Source organism: Pimephales promelas, chromosome 10 (assembly GCF_988280905.1).
Source record: "Pimephales promelas chromosome 10, fPimPro1.hap1.1, whole genome shotgun sequence".
NCBI classification, from domain to species: domain Eukaryota; kingdom Metazoa; phylum Chordata; class Actinopteri; order Cypriniformes; family Leuciscidae; genus Pimephales; species Pimephales promelas.
The window spans coordinates 16,468,689-16,486,650 of NC_142778.1; the positions used below are offsets into that span (position 1 = coordinate 16,468,689).

Here is a 17,962-nt window from a genome sequence, read left to right on the forward strand (position 1 = left end):
TGTAAATTTTACAGTAAAATACTGGCAGCAGGGTTGCCAGCCAGTTACTGTAATTTTTACAGTAGCGTTCTGTAATGTAATTTACAGTATTTCACTGTATTTCACATTATTACAGTAAATAGCTGTATTTGTTAAAAATTGCTGTATTTTTTTTACAGTAAACTACTTCTAGTGTGTATTTGTATCTATTATGCAAAATGTAGTATATTCAATATGTATTTTCTGATTGCTGCCTATTAATGACTAGCAGCTGAATTCTAATTTAAACTATTAACTGCATAAAAAACAATTTTTTGTGCTAATAATGCTTAAATCACATAACAAAAAATGGACACTTGTTAATCTTGAAAAACATTTCAAAATTTATTTAATATATAACTTACAAATCTGTAAGAAGATGTAAAATGTAAAAAAAACTTCACCCCAAATTATTGTTATTAAATTATAATTATTGTTATACAAACTATTGTAATTATTATTATACCCCAAAATCAATTGAAAAAATGTACATGAAATTAAAGGTTAGTTCACACCTAAATGAAAATTCTGTCATTAATTACTCACCCTCATTTCATCCCAAACCCGAAAGACCTTTGGACCTTTGTTTCATTTTGATGAAAGAGCTTTCTATCCCTCTATTGGAGCAACACAACTTACACAGTGAGTAATTAATGACAGAACTTTCACTTTTGGGTGAACTAACTATTTTTCAATTCATTACAACATATATTACACATCATTTCAAACAAAGAATAAAAATGCAAAATACATTACTGTATAACACAAGTTGACCAACATGGTCATACTAAAACGGTTCTTAAAACCACAAAGATGCTGATGAGTTTTCACCACTTCTTGAACAAACCATGGCAAAACAACAAGGCCCCAAGTGAGTCAAACTTTTGGTCCAAAAAAAAAAAGGTTTCATCACAGGAAGCAAACACTGGCTAGAAATATTGAAAAGAAGAAAAAAAAGGACAATATTAGATAAATTACAAAACATAATGATGAAGTCAGAGACAGACAGAAGAGGACAGATACAGACAGAGACAGATAGAGGAGGACAGATACAGACAGAGATAGAGGATGACAGATACAGACAGAGACATATAGAGGAGGACAGATACAGACAGAGATAGAGGAGGACAGATACAGACAGAGGATGACAGATACAGACAGAGACATATAGAGGAGGACAGAGATAGAGGAGGACAGATACAGACAGAGGATGACAGATACAGACAGAGACATATAGAGGAGGACAGAGATAGAGGAGGACAGAGACAGATAGAGGTAGATAAAGGAGGACAGATACAGTTTGTGTATACGTCTACTTACATTTTAGAAGTTCCACTGATGAGTTTTCACCACTTCTTGAACAAACCATGGCAAAACAACAAGGCCCCAAGTGAGTCAAACTTTTGGTCCAAAAAAAAAAAAAAGTTTCATCACAGGAAGCAAACACTGGCTAGAAATATTGAAAAGAAGAAAAAAGGACAATATTAGATAAATTACAAAACATAATGATGAAGTCAGAGACAGACAGAAGAGGACAGATACAGACAGAGATAGATAGAGGAGGACAGATACAGACAGAGACAGACAGAAGAGGACAGATACATATAGAGGAGGACAGATACAGCAAGAGACAGATAGAGGAGGACAGATACAGACAGAGATAGAGGAGGACCGATACAGACAGAGGATGACAGATACAGACAGAGACATATAGAGGAGGACAGAGATAGAGGAGGACAGATACAGACAGAGGATGACAGATACAGACAGAGACATATAGAGGAGGACAGAGATAGAGGAGGACAGATACAGACAGAGACAGATAGAGGTAGATAAAGGAGGACAGATACAGTTTGTGTATACGTCTACTTACATTTTAGAAGTTCCACTGATGAGTTTTCACCACTTCTTGAACAAACCATGGCAAAACAACAAGGCCCCAAGTGAGTCAAACTTTTGGTCCAAAAAAAAAAAAAAAAAGTTTCATCACAGGAAGCAAACACTGGCTAGAAATATTGAAAAGAAGAAAAAAAAGGACAATATTAGATAAATTACAAAACATAATGATGAAGTCAGAGACAGACAGAAGAGGACAGATACAGACAGAGACAGATAGAGGAGGACAGATACAGGCAGAGACAGACAGAAGAGGACAGATACAGATGTCACGGGTGACAAAATCGCTCAGTAAACGGAACCTTCTTGAGAGTCCTGAGTTTCCTAGGGGAACGTATTGGGTGCAACACTCCACTACGGTTCCGGGTGTGATGGAAACATGCCCGTACTGATTAGCGCTAATGCATTGCAGGTGTGAGAGAGAGAGGAGCGGCACTCACACGGACTCCCTGTTTCATAAGCCACGATATAAAAGGGGCATTTAGAGAGTGTTTGCAGCGCGGTTGGTGGGTGTACAGTGTGTCAAGATTCCAAAGGGTTGACTCTGGGCAGTGCTGGATACAGGCTTCCTTGGAAAAATCGTTGGAGTGTGGAGATCGCCCATTCGAGTTTGCTGGGTCAGATTGATCGTTTGTGGGAAGACTGCTGGGCCGAGCTAGGGCTGGATCTGTGCTGTGGAAGGAGAGAGGAAAGATAAGTGAATTGTGTTCATCTTATGAACATTTGAACCACTTGAAGAGGATACAGTGAATGTGGATCTGACTGTTGGAGGAGCTATGTGTTTCAGAGTGTGATGAGGAGGAATTAAAAGTGAAAACCCTGTAAACGAGCGCAACGGCCGGAGTGGGGCCTCTGTCCAACCCTATCGTGTGAGTGAATTGCAGTGCTTTTGCCTTATTGATACACATTGATTTATTGCTGTGGAATTGAAGTGAACACAAGTGTGCTGTGTCTTTGTTGAGAAGTGGCCCCCATCCATGCTTACACGTTCGTGGAAGGTTATTATATCTGCCCCCGTCAGAAGCCCAGAGTGATACAGTGAACTGAAGAGAGAGTACTTTGTACTGTGAAGATCCCCACCTGTTCTACTTGCTGTTTGAGCCCAGAAGCATACAGCACCACTGGTAAAGTAACCTTATGACTCACTGTCCCCCTATTGTGAACTGAAGAGAGAGTACTGTGTACTGTGACTATCCTCACCTGTTCTACTTACTGTTTGAGCCCAGAAGTATACAGCAACGCTGATAAAGTAATCGTTTAATCCACGGTTGCCCTACTGTGAACTGAGGAGAGAATACTTTGTACTGTGAAGATCCCCACCTGTTCTACTTGCTGTTTGAGCCCAGAAGAATACAGTGCCACTGGTAAAGTAACCTTATGACTTACTGTCTCCCTATTGTGAACTGAAGAGAGAGTACTGTGTACTGTGACTATCCTCACCTGTTCTACTTACTGTTTGAGCCCAGAAGTATACAGCAACGCTGATAAAGTAATCGTTTAACCCACTGTCGCCCTACTGTGAACTGAGGAGAGAGTACTTTGTACTGTGAAGATCCACACCTGTTCTACTTGCTGTTTGAGCCCAGAAGCATACAGCACCACTGGTAAAGTAACCTTATGACTCACTGTCTCCCTATTGTGAACTGAAGAGAGAGTACTGTGTACTGTGAATATCCTCACCTGTTCTACTTACTGCTTGAGCCCAGAAGTATACAGCAACGCTGATAAAGTAATCGTTTAATCCACTGCTTCATTACCGTGCACCCACGAGAGTACCCTGTACTGTGAAGAATCCTTACCTGCCATACTTACCGTCTGAGTCTGGAAGTCTGCAGCACCGCTGGGGGAAAAGTAAGCTTTTAATCCACTGCTTTATTATCGTGCACCAACGAGAGTACTCTGTACTGTGAAGAATCCTTACCTGCCATGCTTACTGTCTGAGTCTGGAAGTCTGCAGCACCGCTGGGGGAAAAGTAAGCTTTTAATCCACTGCTTTATTATCGTGCACCAACGAGAGTACTCTGTACTGTGAAGAATCCTTACCCGCCATACTTACTGTCTGATTCTGGAAGTCTGCAGCACCGCTGGGGGAAAAGTAAGCTTTTAATCTACTGCTTTATTATCGTGCACCAACGAAAGTACTCTGTACTGTGAAGAATCCTTACCCGCCATACTTACTGTCTGAGTCTGGAAGTCTGCAGCACCGCTGGGGGAAAAGTAAGCTTTTAATCCACTGCTTTATTATCGTGCACCAACGAGAGTACTCTGTACTGTGAAGAATCCTTACCTGCCATACTTACTGTCTGAGCCTGGAAGTCTGCAGCACCGCTGGGGGAAAAGTAAGCTTTTAATCCACTGCTTTATTATCGTGCACCAACGAGAGTATTCTGTACTGTGAAGAATCCTTACCTGCCATACTTACTGTCTGAGTCTGGAGGTCTGCAGCACCGCTGGGGGAAGAGTAAGCTTTTAATCCACTGCTTCATTACTGTGCACCAACGAGAGTACTTTGTACCGTGAAGAATCCTTACCTGACATACTTACTCTTGGGTCTGGAAGTCTGCAGCACCGCTGGGGAGAAGTAAGCTTCAACCCCCCTGCTCCATCATCGTACATCGACGAGAGTCTCTTGAACTGTGAGAAACCCTTGGTTGAATAAAGATTGTTACTCCTTTGAAACTTGTCTCTGTCTCCGGGTCCTCTGTTGTGTGCCTGTGGTGTCGGCTCCTCACGGTGGTGACTCAGTTAGAGGGGGGGTGGTTGGTCACCCGAGCGTTCCTCCCCTCGACCTGTGACACATATAGAGGAGGACAGATACAGAAAGAGACAGATAGAGGAGGACAGATACAGACAGAGATAGAGGAGGACAGATACAGTTTGTGTATACATCTACTTACATTTTAGAAATTCCACTGAAAATCCATCAATTTGCACAGAAGAGTGGCAACATGTGGGTTCACTGCAACCTGTTTTTTCTGCACCATTTGCCCTGTCATTTTAGATGCCACTTTTCCTTTTGACGACTTTGTTCCTCTCTCCGGATTAATGCCTACAAAGCGCCTACAGTGTCATAAAAAAACAGACAATATGTAATTAAGGTTGATTTTAGCTTATGAGGCAAGTCATCATGTTTTTGAAATTGGACCATATGTTAAATTCCAAGGAAGTTTTAGATGTCCACTAATTAAATCATCTGATTTAACTGATTAGTTTCACCCTGAAAAATGCAATCTTCTTTGTGTCATTGTGAGAAACATCGTATCAAAGGCCTCAAAAGATAATACGTATAATATGAACATGAATAGATATAATATAGATATAAACATGATATTCTATTTAGATTGAGTCTACATAGATAAAAGAAAAGTTCTGAAAAAACGTAACCTACATGTAAAATGCTTGTAATGAAGTTGTTAGAATTCAACCATTACCTTTGAATGAACTCCAAGGTACACACTGCCTCCTCCTGGTACTCAAGATTGAAAATATAATATGCAGCGAACAGAGAGGCAAGGCCAGACAGGAAGCTGGGCTGAATACCCTCACAGACAACCTCGCCTTCAATAGTCAGCAGCCAGTGCCCATTCGTCAAAGTGTCTCCTAAAACAATCAATTCCACATGTGACAATATATTTCTTTTCCAAGACCAAGTTCTGGTCAATCAAGAGTGTGTAGACTTACCAAGCACAATTAGTCGTGGGCTCCCAGGTATGGTGTGTGTCGCTTGAAGGTCAGCTGCTGTGCTGAACCTCTAGAGAGTGAAAAAGAAAAACACAATTAACTCCACAGGATCCCAGTGGAGGGCCTGTCCATATAAACTAATACAAGAACATACAAAAAAGCAGCAATATACTTACATTTGCAAGAAGCAGAAGTCCATCTGGATCCTCTCGAAAATGTGCGAGGATGAGTTTAATCACAAGGGGTCCAATTTCTTCCTCTTCATTGGATAAGACTTTCTTGACCACATCATTTGTGGGTTTGCTCTTAAAGAAGTCAACGAGAACTTTACCATACTCTTCTATGGCCTGGTTGAGCCTTTTGTGGATGGCGATACTGGTAAGCTCCTCAAAATGTGCATAAATGTACTTTTGCACAAACAGGTATGGCCATTTGCTTTTGAGGTCTTTGATAGGAGGTGCTTGTGTGTCATTGATGTGCTTTCTTTGCAAATAGTAAGTTCCCTTCATTATGGCACAAACATCTCCCCTGTCAGCTCCACTTTTTCCATATTGTTGGTACAAAGTCTCTAAAGTTTGTCTTTTTTCCTCAAGTACATCATCAGAATTTGCAAGCGGAGGCTCAGGCTGCCATTGCGCACATCCATATGTGGCTGTTGGTTCTCTACATTGCATTCTCTCAGGTGTGTCAGATACTCCCCCAATTCGTCGCCGGCGTGTTAAAGTATTATCTCTATTGACGTGTTCTACACGGGTTTTTATTTGTTTCAAGAGGGAGTAGTACCCAATTTCATTTCTTTCTTGAACATCAAAATCAGAAAAGCTCTTTGGATACTGTTTGACTATTTTTAGAGCAACAGCAAGGCACTGTGCTTTGCTTGGATTCTTTTCATGCTTCCTAATTTCATCAACAATGATGCGAATCATTTTGCGGCGATCAGGGGGGAGTGGTCTCTTTCTATTTGCTACTGCAATGCGTAATTCACTTGACATTTTGTTCCAGGGAACCTGAAATGACTCGAGCCAAGTAACTGCACCGGTTGAAGAAAGGCTTGGTGGGCTAATTGTTTCTAACGTGACAGTGGAGGAAGGCGGAGTTGTTGTTGTTGGAGGGACATCACTTGATATATTGTGTTCTCCAGCTAATAGAAAAAGAAAATACATAATCAAAAAGTCAGTGTTATGTAACTGTGCTAATATACGTTATCAAAAAATATACTTTATACATATACAGAAAGTCAAAATAACCTCTGTTAAAGATGTCTAGCAGTTTGCGAATCTGGATGGGTGGGAGCAAATCAGACAGGTCCACTCCAGGCGCCCCCTCTACATACTTTAGGTCATCTGTGCTCTCCACACCCCAGCTAATAAGTCTCTGCATCAACTGTTCCTTCTTTTCTTCTGAAAGAGCAGGAAGCGCTTTGGAAATGACCTTTTTTACTTCCTCCCCCACAGTTTCAGACATCATTCTAGAGAAGGAAAAGAGTGGTGAAGAGCAAACACTGACAGGCCACACAATTTGTACATGGGCAAGGGATGATAGTCTAATAGGTTTTCTTGGCTGACACAACACAGCCTTTCTGCAGGTTTCTCGGAAATGCAATGAAGGCCCTGATCAATGAGAGATGAAGAGTTATATCTTTCTGTGATGAAGTTGACATAATCTCCTTGAATGAGAATGGCTTTTATTTTGCCAAATACAATTCCATCATCAATTTGATCAAGCACAAGAAACATATTTTTTTTGTATTTAGTCCCTTTTACTTTTGCCTCATGTGAAATTAGTGTGTTTGCCTGACAGTTAAGGTGTGAAACAGCTTCTCTAATATTGTCGTTGTAATCGGATGGGCAAAAATCTGTTCCTTTTTCAACAACAACCTGGGGTGGGAACAGACTACCAGCACTTAAGTAAGCTTGAAATAGCTGATGCCTTTCAGCAAGAGTAGAGCAAATGTTCTTGAAATTGTGCAACTTTCTTGAACACTGCTTAAAATAAGTGTGCTTGCTTTCAAATCTGAGGGTCCAGAGACGAATGAGTGGCCCAAACTGGACTGTCAGTTCTGGATAATGGGTAACATAATGGTGTTTTGGCCTCAGAGGATGGTCAGGAAATAGTTTCTTTCGAAAATACATGTAGTCCTCAATCATTACCTTTAAGTAGGCGATCTGTCCAGAAGAAATGGCAGGTGCACAGACGAACTCTACCATCTGTCGGAGCTGCAAAACAAGTTGCCACACATCATTATCAGTTGGGTCCCGTATTTTGTCTCCTATTAACACTGGTAGCAATCTCAGGAAACACCAGTTCTGAACAGCATGCCCTCCAAGTTTATCACTCCCAGAATTTATCTCACATGGCTTATCATGTGCATCATTGCCTAGGTATCTAAATTGATTTATCCTTCTATTCAGTTCCACATATGTAAACTGTTTCTCAACTCTGACCAGATGTTTAATGCACAGAGCCAAATCATAGGACACAACACCTTCAAAAAGATCATGTCCAATGCATGGAGGCAAGCCAGGCTGGCACACATGGTAATGTGATAAGTCATTGAACAGTGAGTCAAATTTGACCCCCTTTTTGAGGTGCAAATCTTCTGCTTGGATATTACCTTTATATGAATGCACAGTCCTGCTTGGCCCCTTGGCCAATGGGTCTGCCACAAATGTTGGTCGATCAATTTCGCAAAATCTGCAAAAGAAGGAACTGGTGCTGAAATTTTCAACAAAACCTCCTATAGCATGTGAGCCAAGATTATCTCCAGCAATAGCACACACAATTGCTTTCCTAATCTCACCACTGGGCATTTGGATGCCACTCACCTCAAGGTCTTTGAGATCCTTTACCAACTGCCCCATCACCAAATCATGTCCGAAGAATTTGAAATCTTGCTCTCTGCAAAGAAGAACAAGTTGCATATGGTCAGTGTTTGACCGATTATGAGGCAAAATGTCTCCTAAAGTGAGATAGACTGCCAGCACTTTGTGTTTCTTCTTTCCTGAACCTAACGGATTAACTACTTCAAATGAATCCTGATAGAGAATCAAGCCCAGGGACATGGGATCTGACTTAAACAAAGCATTTTCTGCAACTACTTTTCCATCCCAAATGTCTTTAAAAACATTGCTGTCATGAACTTGCAAATGGGTGTTGCGGTGTTGCTCCCGCATGGACTCACTCTTAAAAAGACTAGAAAGTGTTTTTTTTATTGGAATGTATTGGGCAAAACATTCATTTCCTGCTTCATTGTTCCCTAAACAAATGGGAACTGGCTCAATGTAGTTGAAGCTCTCTTTAAACACGGTTTTCCTCCTCTGATCTGTTTTCAATCTACGAGTGTTGCAAGAGTGTAGAAGATCATCCACTTTAATTTCATCTACCACTCTTTCTATGTCTGTCTCAGTGACTCCAAGTAGAATCAATTTTTCTTTTAGTTTATTCAGCATATTTGACAGGCTCATGTCATGTATCTCCTGGAATCCTTCAATGATCGCTTGAATAACAGACGCAGGAAGCAACAACTTTGCCTGCAACTTAAGGTAAAATAGAGACAGATTTTTTAAAAACATCTCATCATCTACATGTTCTGGGCAAATCTCATCTACAGTCATTTGATTTGAGTTATCAGCCTCACACCTGTCCTCAGAATGGACCATAGACTCCAGAGAGCTTCCTTGGCTTGCACCTGTTATCTGAACAATGGTTTCAATTAGACTGTGCTCTGTCTTTCCTTTATGACATCTTGATAAATGCGATGTGAACGTTGACAAGACAGAATATGTCTTTTTGCACTGTTTAAATGGACAAGTTACTGCTGTGCCCTCTTTTAAATGGCTTTTTAGATGTGAAAAAAAACCAGCCAAATCCTCACAATGCACAGAACAGCATTCAATGTGACAAGTCAAATCAGTAACGTTACTGCAGAGTTGTGCCAAAGCTACAGGTTGTCTCTCATTATGATACCGGTATGAGTGTGATTTAAATGCATTAAAGCTTTTGAACACCAAACTGCAGTTAGCTATTCCACACTTAAAAGTTGCATTTGGCAAATATCTGTGTAATTTCATGTGCCTTACATAAGACATAACGGTCTCAAATTCATTTGAGCAAAACTGACAGATCATCTTGAAACTTATTATTTAGGATGCTAACTACCCTTATTTTCCACACTCAAAAAACATTGCTATCTGGAGTCAGACATTAAAATACAATGGATAGAAGGAACAAGGCGCTCAAAAAGTGCGCGAAAGCGCTCAAAAAAGTGCGCGAAACAAAACCCGTGTGTGACTTTAAATGCATTCTAAAGTTAAATGCTCTACACAACATGCATCATTGCTTAATATGTCTAAACGTTAGCCTTAATGTGTCTAAACGTTGCTTAATATGTCTAAAATGTTTTAAATGCTAATTGGCACGATACCTGATATAATTTCCAACTGACGCACACACAAAAAATATCTCACTTAACTTAACGATGTTATGTCAAATAATAAATTACTGTTTAAAGTCACTACGTTAGCGTTACTCTTGAGCCAACAAATGCAACAGCCAACGAATAATTTAGAAAATTACCTCTATAGCTAAGTGGAACTCCTTGCACAGCCCTCTCAACTTCCCACTCACTGTCACTGCACTAACGCAAATCGACAACTGAGACCAGAGCCAGACTCAGAAGCGCAATAAAAAATAATTAAAGGAAAAATATTCTACAACGCCAATAAGTCAACTCGATTGTTAATAGGTCAGCGCCGCGCTGCTCGCGCATGATCAGTTCATTTGTTCATGTGTCACCACCATAGACGGTCGCCACACTGGCCTTGTGCACCCTGTTTAAAAAAAAAAACTTTGCCAGGACGATAAAAACAAACACAAATATCTGTAAATTTAAAAAGCATATTACGTATACTATAAATGAACTAACGTTATACAATACACTAGGATTACCTGGCTGAAGATAAAGTCACACAAATCCACACCCAGCTAGCAAGTTAAACCGCTTGGAACAGCACCATTCTCCCATTCAGCGACACTCCGTGAGCGGGCTGACAGCAAGGCCATAGCAACGCGTTTTCATTTCGACGCCCGTGTTAACAGACGACTGTCTGACATAAATAATCACGACGAACTGTGCTAATTAACACGAAGTTCCCGATTACCTGGAACTTCGAAGTTCCCGATTACCTATTACCTGGTTGAAGATAAAGTCACACAAATCCACACCCAGCTGGCAAGTTAAACCGCTTGGAACAGCACCATTCTCCCATTCAGCGACACTCCGTGAGCGGGCTGACAGCAGGGCCATAGCAACGCGTTTTCATTTCGACGCCCGTGTTAACAGACGACTGTCTGACATAAATAATCACGATGAACTGTGCTAATTAACACGAAGTTCCCGTGAATAAACACTGGTGTCATTGAAAATGAATAGGCACTCAGGTTTTCCAGAAATATTATGCTATAGCGCCGGGAAAGGTGTTAAATCCTACCGCGGGCGCGTGAATCCTGGATTAAAAATAGTAACCGCTAACCTATAGCCTACCTTCATATACTGTGACAGGAGTTACAAAATATGAAAATAACTAATAGTCACTTACCACAGTTGTGTGCATGTGATTCTTCCTTGTCGCTACCCGAATCACGACCGTTGAAAGTCCCACGTCGATGGCTCTGCCTCTGATTTGAAATTTACAGCACTATTCTGTAAATTTGAGTCAAACTGCCACGCGACCCCAGAATGCATTGCAGTTTACAGCAATATGCTGTATTATTAAAAAACAGCCAGCAGCTGTAAAATATTGCTGTAATTTTTACAGCAATTCATTACAGTGAATGACATGAAATGCCTTGGGGCTGCGGAAATTTGCATAGCGTAACTCCGCCCCACCCCGTGGGTATAAAGGAAGTGAACGCAAAGGAAGTGAACGCAACCGCAGTAAGTCTTCGCTGAGGAGCCGAGACTGAACTCAGGCGTCTACCCAGCGGTACAGCAGAAGTGGCAAGGAGACGTAACTTCTCCGTTCCCTACTCAGGGAACGAGGGTTACATCCGTAACCGAGACGTTCCCTTTCGTAGTCACTCCGAGTTACGTCAGGAGTGACGGAGAATGGGGGTCTAAGCCATCGCGCCATCTTCATAGCTGTCTTCCAGTGCCCTGTGAAAGTCTGGACTCCTGAACTTAACTTATAACCAGGAATTCCTACTTTAACACAGGAATACCAAGGTACACTGGGAAGCATATCCCGGGAGGGACATGCAACCAATGCCTACCATAGGGAGGACTTAAGAATACACATATGGCCGTGTTAGGGACTACATATGGACATCACTGGAGCAACAACCTAGGGGTGGCTAGAAACTTAGCTCCAGGTGTGGCAGATGGCTTGCCAAGGGAAGACACATGCTCAGAGAGGCTTACAGTGGATAATACACATGTGACAGTTACCATAGTGAACCGTGCACACGGAGGCACCTAGCCGGCACCAGAGCAAGAGCAGTGGTGCCCGCATCTGGAGTGCTGGAGGACTCAGGGCTTCAACGGAAGACTCAACTGAGGAATATCGCATTTATCCAGTCCGAGGAGTGGAATGGCGAGCAAGCGAAGACACCTAAGCGGGTCCAGTACTGGCGGGAGCGAGTACGCGAGAGGACACCGGCTCAATTCGCAGATTATAGAATCTTGAGAAGGTGTTTGGTTTCGCCCAGCCTGCAGCTCTGCAGATGTCAGTTAGCGAGGCGCCATGCGCTAAAGCCCAAGAGGAAGCCACACTCCGAGTGGAATGGGCCGTCACACCAAGGGGGCACGGTCGACCTTGCTGTTGGTAAGCCAAAGCAATGGCGTCCACTATCCAGTGAGACAGCCGTTGCTTTGAGAGAGCCCTTCCCTTCTGGCTCCCCCCATAACAGACAAAGAGCTGGTCTGAGGTCCTGAAACACCACGTTCTGTCGACGTAGGCACGGAGCGCACGTACCGGACAGAGCAGTGCCAAGGCTGGGTCTGCCTCCTCCAGGGGCAGCGCTTGCAGGTTCACCACCTGGTCCCGGAAGGGAGTGGTAGGAACCTTGGGCACATATCCAGGCCGGGGTCTCAAGATCACGTGAGAGTAAGCCGGCCCGAAGTCCAGGCACGCTTCGTCAACGGAGAATGCGTGCAGGTCCCCTACCCTCTTGATGGAGGCCAATGCAACCAGGAGTGCTGTCTTCATGGACAGAATTTTTAACTCTACCGATTGCAAAGGGTCAAAGGGATGCCTCTGCAGAGCACTTAGAACTACTGAGAGGAAGTCTATCCATCGAGTGCAGAAAAAAGGAAAAAGAAGAAGGATGATGATGAGAAGAGACAAGTGCAAGGTAAGGTAATTTGAATTAAGGCATGGTAATGTTACACCAGGCGATCAGGCCTAATATTAACGGACACGTCCTTAATATAACTGTTAGTTATTATTACTTTATCTTTACTTATTTAATTTGCAAGTTGATGTTTAGTCATAATAGAGACAGAGTAACTAATGAAAAAAGTCGGTAGTTGGAACGTGGAGCATAGCTAGCTGTCCGTCAATTATGCTAAATCAACATTGCTTGATTGCAAGCAGAGTATGTGAGCGGAGTGGAGTGGGAGCGGAGCGAGGAGTGGAGCGGCATGATTTTGAATGGAGCGCGGAGCGGATTTTTTAAAAGTCGGAGCGTCGTGGTTTTCACTCGCTCCGAGCGCGCTCTACTACCCCTCTATCACGAGGACAATTCATGCCAACGGCTCATTATAGAACTGCATTTTTAGTAAGGATTCACGTGTTAAACACATTACGCTAGCATGATACAGATGGATCACTCAAATCAGAAAAAAAATGTGAGGGTTATGATGACGCCGATGGACATGAGTGGCTGCGGGAGGTTATAGTTATCAAGCCTGTACTGAATATGAGCGGGCACCACGATCTCATGAAAGTGCGAATCTATAGCACACATTTTATTTCTCCTGCCTATTATTATATGCCAAAAAATTGTTTGTGCGTGCAAATGACGCACACTAAACCCCTTGGTTAGGGTGTGAAGTGCGTTCTTGCCATTAAGTGCGTATCGTAGGCTATGCCCACGAGAAATAAAATATAGATAGCCTACGCACTTTCATGAGATGGGGCGCTGGATCGGGCGGGGTGAAAGCACATTTTAAACAGGTAACACTTATTTACCAACGCAATCGCTTTCTCACTAATGCATTGCATTCAAACAAATGTAATCATACAGTCGGCTATCTGTCAGTAGCCTATTTGATTTTAAATGAGCATGAATCTGTGAGAAATGTAGCGACCCGTTGATAAATAACTGATAAAAAACGTAGTTATTTTCTTCTTTCCGAACAAAATGTGCTCTGCAAAAAGCAGCAATGATATTTAATTTATAAAACAACATTGCAACTATTCTCCTAACGTTGTTTTTTAATTTATTTACTATGCCTATGTATCTATTATGATGAGGAGACATTTTGTGAGATTTTAAAGCATACTTAAATACTTTATTCGGAATTTCCTTGGGGAGCGAACACGGAGCGGTGTTTCTGATATCAGTGAGCGAGGAGTGGAGCGGGAGCGGTAAATGGTGAACCCGGAGCGGAGCTGGAGCGGAGTGATTATATAATGCTTGGAGCGTGGAGGGGAAATTGTTGCCGCTCCACTCCGCTCACATACTCTGATTGCAAGTAACGTTATGGTCCAGCCCAGCTCTGGGCTACAGACCGCGTAGAGACAGACGTAGCTCTTTGAATGCGTTTTCTTTTTAACTTAATGTTAAATGACCTACACTAGTTCTGGGAAAGAAAAAAACATGTCTCATAAAAAAATAGACACTTATTGCAATAAAAATAGTTTGATTTTTAACCATTAAAGAGAAAGAAAGTAAAAAGGAAGAGAAAGGGCAATCATTTGACTGTCAAAATCAAAATGAAGTTTAAAATAAAGCGGTTAAATACTAGCATTTTCTTCTGGTCTTCATTGAATAAGTAATTAAAGATTATTAATAAACATTAATCTATATACTAATATGAAATATTTTATATATTGTTTAGCTAAAACAATCAGGTAAATTTTAGTAAAGAATGTATTACTGTATGCATTAATCATAAAAGGTGAAAAATGTCTCACTCCATGCTGCACTCTAAAAAATGCTGGGTTGTTTTAACCCAACTTTGGGTCAAATATGGACTAACCCAGCTGTTGGGTTAAATTTTTACATTACATTTTTAACCCAACATTTCGGGTTTGTCCATATTTGACCCAAAATTGGGTTAAAACAACCCAGCATTTTTTAGAGTGTGTGAAGGTTTAAAATATGAACTTATGAAATAAGAGTTATTCAACCAATAATTAAATAATATCATTTAACCTTTGATTTCTTTTAATTTACTTTTAACATTATTTTCTGCTCACAATGTAAAAAAAATAAATTTCACTTTCTCAGGAGGAGCCATTCTTAAATATTTTGGTGGTCGTGGAGAAACATCGCAGGAGGCTGACACCAGAGATGACACAAGTAAATATGTCCCACTGCATTTCTTTTGAATTGTTTTGTGTACAACTTCAACATAGCTAATTATCCTCTTGCCAATACAATATTTTTGTTTTATAATCACAATTTACTATGTTGTCTTATTGTACTTCAATATTAATTTAAGATGAATGTGTTTTATCTAATCTGCATACTGTATTTATGATTATTTTATAATCTCAACAGCTGGAGGAGGTGACTCTAATGCTGCTTCAGTAGAGCACAGCGAGCGGCATTCTACAATGGATAATGTTGCTGGTAAGTTAGCTATAAATTGTTAATGCTAAATTAATCATATTTATTTGTTTACAACAAATTTACCTTATGGTGATATAATGATTAACAGTAACAGACTTAAAAACAAAGAAAACAACTAGGCCTAATCACAATGATGTTGGTGTTTATATTTCATGTCAGGCCCATCATTATCATGCCACACTAAAGGTGATGCAACATCTTCATCCCGACCGGTGTTTATCCCTGCTGGTTCCAGTGATACAGTTGGTAAGTTTAGTTTGTTCCCAGAATATATTTCTTCCTTTGTTATTAACTCAATTGTTTTTTACACAAGTAGCTAAACATTTCCCATCTAATCTTCCCACAGCTCCAACTGCAACTGCTGATCTAAGCCAACCGACCTCTTCGGTTACTTTGATCCCTGCTCCACCACCAACTGATCCTGCTCAGCGGCCATCAAAACTGTCTGACCAAGTAAGGGATGACTTGGTTTACAGAAGTCCTGCAAAGGTAGACAGAGACTTTGAATTCCCCAGGTCCCATTTGCACAGAAGCTTTCACTACCATCACCTGTTTCGAAACCTTGCAAATGGTGAGAAAGTTAAATGTGACTGGTTAACATACTCAAAGCAGAAGAATGCAGTCTACTGCTTTTGTTGCAAGTTGTTTTCGAGAAAGTCATCAAAGCTTGCCACTGAGGGTCAGAATGACTGGGTGAATATCAGTGCAATATTAAAGTCCCATGAAACCAGCCCAGATCATGTTAAACATTTGTTAGCATGGAAGGATTTAGAGTGTCGACTTAAAGCAGGAAAAACAATTGACCACACTGCGATAGCTCTCTTGCAAGCAGAGCAGAATCGCTGGAGAGAGGTAGTCAAATGTTTGATCAGCATCATTCAATCACTGGCTGAAAGAAACCTTGCTCTCAGAGGATCAGTAGATAACATCAACAGTCCGAACAACGGCAATGTCCTGAAAGAGGTAGAACTTCTTGCAAAGTATGATCCAGTTTTAAATGCCCACGTCAGACGCATCAGCTCTGGTGAAAATTACACTATCTACTTGGGGAAAATTATCCAAAATGAACTCATTGCTTGTATTAGTGGGAAAATACTTAGCACTATGGTGGCAGAAATAAAGCAGTCTGTAACAAGGCCCGAGACATGTTGGAATCCATACGCAGCTTTATTAGAGGTAAGTCAGACAGGCAAGGGTCAGAGATCGGCAGAACAGGGTTATCACAGGACGGGCACAGAGGATGGTCAAATAACAGGCAGAGAATCAGGACAGGCAGCAAACAACAATTATCCAAGACAATCCGGGTCGGGGCAGGCAGCAGACTAACAAGAGGTAGTCAAGATCTGAGTACTGTCTACATCGCTAATAAAGCAAAAAACGAGGCTTCTGAGGGCTCCTCTGGGGCAGGGGCGGTTTTGAGAAATTTTTTCTCCTCACTGCCAGTTCGGTTGTTCCCTGCCGGTTCGCCGTTCAGGGCACTGAGGGGTCAGCATCCCCGTACGACCCTCACAGTGGTGGACCCTGTGCAGGCTTTGGTTATGGTGCAGGAAGTACTGACACTTCTGCATAAAGAGCTGTAGAAGGGGTTCCTCCTCCCAGAAGACAGCCATTACTTCATTGTTTCCAAAAGAGGATGAGGGGTTGCGTCCTACTTTAGACCGGCGTCAATTTAACAGCAGGTTCCAGATTCTCAAATTCAAAGTATGCTTACGCTAAAAATGATTGTGTCACAGATTCAGTACGAGGACTGGTTTTTCACAATGAGCTTAAGGGATGCTTACTTATCTATCTATCCTCATTACAGGAGGTTCCTGACGTTACCTTTCGGGGGCAAAGCATACCATTATCAGGTTCTCCTATTCAGCCTAGGTTATCACCCCACACCTTTACAATATGCGCAAATGCAGCTCTGGCTCCTCTGAGACTCCAGGGCATTCACGTATTATACTATATCAATTATTGGTTGATTCTGGCTCAATCTGAGCATATGGCAGTTGGGCATCGAGATGTTGTCCTGTCTCATTTAAAGATGTTGGGGTTGCCGCTCAACGCCAAGAAGAGTGTCCTCTGAGGGACACTTTGCTAGGTGTAGTGACTCTCACAGTCATAGATGGGGTATATTTAGACCAGTCATTCACTGTTTTCTCAGAGTGGAAATACGTTTTCGCATGATCAAGGTCACGTGGCTATGCCTATGTGCCTTGATCATGTGGAATAACCTTGGTTCCTTGCCCAGGCCCAGTGTTGTGGGCTTCTTGTTGACGCATAGTCTTCGAGCCCATTGAAGAGGTTTCAGAAAAATTCCTCACTTTGAACACTTAATTTCTCCTTGCTATTTCTTCTGTCAAGAGAACTGGAGATTTGCATGCCCTGTCGGTTGCTCCTTCATCCCTGGAATTTGCACCTGGGATGGTGAAAGCATTTCTTTACCAGAGACCAGGCTATATTCCTAAGGTCCCAGCTAATGTTGGGGGGCCAATAGTGTTGCAGGCCTTTTTTAGACCTCTCTACTCCTGGGGCTAGGTTGCTTGCTTCTTAATGTGCGCAAGAACTTCACACAGAACGAGCA

The 17,962-nt window shown here is 41.8% G+C and overlaps 2 protein-coding genes and 1 long non-coding RNA gene across 3 annotated transcripts in view; 2 read left to right on the top strand and 1 right to left on the bottom strand.

Annotated features, from left to right (window-relative positions):
• The window catches only part of olfcn1 (olfactory receptor C family, n1), a 30,522-nt gene that overhangs the window by 4,173 nt on the left and 8,387 nt on the right, over positions 1 to 17,962 (top strand). The window contains exon 6 of the mRNA XM_089116605.1: positions 15,873 to 15,882. Coding sequence (XP_088972731.1) covers positions 15,873 to 15,882 — 10 coding nt within the window. The remainder of the gene's footprint in view (positions 1 to 15,872; positions 15,883 to 17,962) is intronic.
• LOC148977363 (uncharacterized) lies at positions 2,194 to 4,597 on the top strand. Its single transcript, XR_016169889.1, has 2 exons — positions 2,194 to 2,783; positions 2,880 to 4,597. It is a non-coding gene; the product is annotated as an uncharacterized LOC148977363 (long non-coding RNA).
• LOC148977364 (uncharacterized) lies at positions 4,815 to 10,900 on the bottom strand. Its single transcript, XM_089116660.1, has 9 exons — positions 10,755 to 10,900; positions 8,421 to 8,493; positions 7,726 to 7,811; positions 6,843 to 7,063; positions 5,772 to 6,736; positions 5,596 to 5,665; positions 5,346 to 5,514; positions 4,923 to 4,974; positions 4,815 to 4,889 (listed from the first exon to the last, which is right to left on the bottom strand). Exons 1-9 carry the CDS (start codon positions 10,898 to 10,900, stop codon positions 4,815 to 4,817), a joined length of 1,857 nt encoding a protein of 618 aa, XP_088972786.1.